Genomic DNA, 3,198 nt, shown 5'->3' with positions numbered 1-3,198 from the left:
ATTACTTACTACTAATTATTATTGCTTTAAATATTTAACATAAAAATAATTTTGTAGGTATGAATATATATTATACATTTTATAAATGACATCTAATAAAATGAGCTACAATGAAATTATATCATTAGTTATATTATCAATTAGTAAATTTAAAAAATATGTATGTCAAAGTCAAAGCTTTTCTGAACGACACACAAACATCTTAATATTTTTAGGTTAGGTGTGTACGGTGTGTGTGTGTACTGTGTGTTGTGTTGTAGGTATCGGTCCTGTTTGTGTCGGTCTCACTCAACCTTGTTTGTTAATAATAGTAATTATTTATATATTAAAGATACAAAATAATATTAATAAATTATCTGTGTTTGTATTGGTTGCACCATGCCGGCACCAGAATTGCTTTCAAGCCAAGGGCTAAGACTGGATGGACGCAGACCGAATGAGCTTCGTCGAATTCGATGCAAACTTGGGGTTTTCACGCAACCTGATGGTAGCGCGTACTTAGAACAAGGAAACACAAAGGTTTTGGCTGCTGTTTATGGGCCTCACCAGGTAAAAAGCTATCTCTATCAGCTCCAGTTAATAAAATTCTGGCATGCGTGCACATCCCAATCCCAACTAATATTATAAAATACGAAAGTATGTTTGTTACCTCTTCATGCATTATCTACAGGACCGATTGTGGAACCTGAAACAACACATAGGGGTACTTTTTATCCTGAAATACCATACCAAGTCCTATTTCCAACAATCTGCTTATCCAATTTCAGAAACTGAAATTGATTTCAGGCGGCCAAATCAAAAAGTTCAAATGATGGTGTTGTTGTCAACTGTCAGTACAGCATGGCTACATTCTCAACAGGTACCTATTTCTTTATTTAACAGTTTATGTACACAGAGATACAAGAATGATACATTGTAAATAGAAAACTAAGTACAAAGGTGTTGCTTAGAAAGAAACCTCCTTAGAAAAGAAACATTGCATTGCTTGTTCATGTATATCACAATATGACTACAGTTATTAGTGGTAGTGGTAGTGGTTATGACCATCTGCCTGAGGTAGAAATATATAGGGTTCAAACCCTACTAGTGCCACATTGAGTTTATATCAATCTGACTCATGTTTAATTTTTATAAGGTTGTTTATGTAACTTTTTTTATGGTGATTACTTCAAATACAAATGTTTTTTAATTTTTTTGCAGGTGAAAGAAAAAATCGGCCACGCGGAGACCGCAAGTCACAAGAGATGTCTATGCACTTGAGGCAAGCTCTAACTGCGGCGATCAAAACTGAATTGTACCCAAGATCACAGATAGATGTTTATGTTGAAGTACTACAGGTAATGGTTTTTCATTAAACACCTAAACCTGTCTCAAGTAGGCATAATTTATAAAAAATAAATCCCATAAATTTTCTAGTTTATCTTGTTCATACAGACAGAGATGCTATATCATTTTGATGAAACATGTAGGACTTTATAACACCTATGTAAAATCGCTGTATGTACATAATTTAGTAAACAATGATATTTCCCCAGGCGGACGGGGGCGCATACTGCGCATGCGTGAACGCCGCGACGCTGGCGCTGACGGACGCAGGAGTCCCGCTGCGGGCCTACGCCGTGGCGTGCTCAGCGTCGGCGACGGCCGGAGCCCGGCCCGGGGCGCTGGTGGACGTCGGACACGTGGAGGAGGCGCAGGGCGGTGTCGTGCTCACTGTTGCCAGTCTGCCTAACACTGGTGAGGTGCTTATTGTGAGGAATACTGCATGCTGATAAACAATATAGTGTGTAAAAATCTGTCAGGCGCATTTTGTTAGATTAAAGAATGGTTACAAAAATATACGTTACTTGAATATTTAATAGTGTATTTGAATGAACACTCGCGGCAGTGTCTTATTTATTTTTGTAAAATTGGTTATTGTAACTTTTTAATTCACATTTTTATGAAACTTAAACTCACTAGTGTGTATGCTCACTAGTATGTATAAAATCTCACACAATAACACACTTGAACAAAGTGTAGTTTAACAAAGTGTAGTTTATGTTTTCAGGCAGTGTAGCGTTGTTGGAGATGTCTCACAGATTACACATGGATTATTTCGATGTGGTGATGAGTCGCGCAATGCAGGGCTGCAGGGATATAGAGGTAGGTTTCAATTTATGAGAAAATTACACAGCATTCCTTAGCATTTTCTCTTCATTTCTTTAGGAAATGCAGATGTATTTTTGAAGAACCAATAGAATAGCTTCATTTACCTAGTGGAGCACTGCTAAGCAGTTGCCACCAGAGCAGCCTTATACTGATATTTTATCTAAGGCAGATTCCGGTTGTTTCAAAAAGTTTTCAGATCGTTTTACTATGGTTTTCTCTAGAGACTACACACTACATGCAAGTTCTTCAAAAAGGGCGAGAAAATATTTATTCAGGGTCTGTGTTGCAGCGTGCATAAGCTGCGGTGATCTCTTCTCATCAGGTGGACCGCATGTATGTTTACTTGCTCAGTAGTGTCAGCGTAAAAAAAGATTCTGCTATGATTTAAACTTGCCGCCAGACCCTAACCCCCTTTAAGAATGTTGTTGTTGTCTGCCAAGACTGAGTCCCTCTTCATGGCGTGTCGACTCGGCGAATCATATTTATGAATACCAATAAGACGCCAAATTGTCGCCTCTAAATAATGAGGCCTCACAATCTCGGCTCAATCTATGGAAGGAGATATCCCGCGGTATCCCTTGACTCGCTGAGTCCCCTAGTCGCCTTGTACGACATCCACGAAAGGATATGGAGTGGCTCTTTTATAATATAGAGCCATAAATATTACTATTATGAGAGCATAAGAAAGGGTAAGAGAGTAAGAAAAGAGTAATTTATCTTCTTTAAAACTTCGTTTATTTTGTAAGTTTTGGATACGTCATGACAGATACATTCTTTTATTCCAGGTAATCCTGGACAGAGCAGTGAGAGAACATCTAGCAGAAGGCTGGACAAAGCAAGATGTTGTCACGATATGAAGTAAATATAGTTTCAAATTTTATAAATACCTATCCATGTTTCATTTGTCAACCTCCCACAAACAGTCTGCTATAAATTTTTACGAGTCTGTATCATACAATATTTGAAAAACAGGCTTAAAATATGTATTACAAATGAGTTACTAGATGTAGCCCGGGGTTTCGCTCCCGTGGAAATTTTGAGATACCG

At 37.9% G+C, this 3,198-nt stretch overlaps 1 protein-coding gene across 2 annotated transcripts; it reads left to right on the top strand.

Annotated features, from left to right (window-relative positions):
• Window positions 1-208: 208 nt before the first annotated feature.
• Window positions 209-3,039, top strand: Ski6. Of its 2 annotated transcripts, none has more exons than XM_053764400.2 (6): window positions 209-549; window positions 787-859; window positions 1,201-1,337; window positions 1,536-1,737; window positions 2,038-2,145; window positions 2,937-3,039. In XM_053764400.2, exons 1-6 carry the CDS (start codon window positions 379-381, stop codon window positions 3,011-3,013), a joined length of 768 nt encoding a protein of 255 aa, XP_053620375.1. In that variant the 5' UTR covers window positions 209-378; the 3' UTR covers window positions 3,014-3,039. The 2 variants fall into 2 exon arrangements, with proteins under 2 accessions (XP_053620375.1, XP_053620376.1); XM_053764401.1 differs by having other exon boundaries at window positions 213-549; window positions 2,051-2,145.
• Window positions 3,040-3,198: the final 159 nt, after the last annotated feature.

This window comes from Plodia interpunctella, chromosome 25 (assembly GCF_027563975.2).
Source record: "Plodia interpunctella isolate USDA-ARS_2022_Savannah chromosome 25, ilPloInte3.2, whole genome shotgun sequence".
NCBI lineage: Eukaryota > Metazoa > Arthropoda > Insecta > Lepidoptera > Pyralidae > Plodia > Plodia interpunctella.
This window is presented reverse-complemented; position numbering and strand designations above follow the sequence as displayed.

What these genes read in the sequence shown, in the direction of transcription:
- Ski6 (XM_053764400.2), top strand. Translation starts at nt 379, where the DNA reads ATGCCGGCACCAGAATTGCTTTCAAGCCAAGGGCTAAGACTGGATGGA. An exon ending in CATGGCTACATTCTCAACAG is followed by an intron (nt 860 to 1,200) that starts GTACCTATTTCT and finishes ATTTTTTTGCAG; the next exon opens with GTGAAAGAAAAAATCGGCCA. An exon ending in TGCCAGTCTGCCTAACACTG is followed by an intron (nt 1,738 to 2,037) that starts GTGAGGTGCTTA and finishes AACAAAGTGTAG; the next exon opens with TTTATGTTTTCAGGCAGTGT.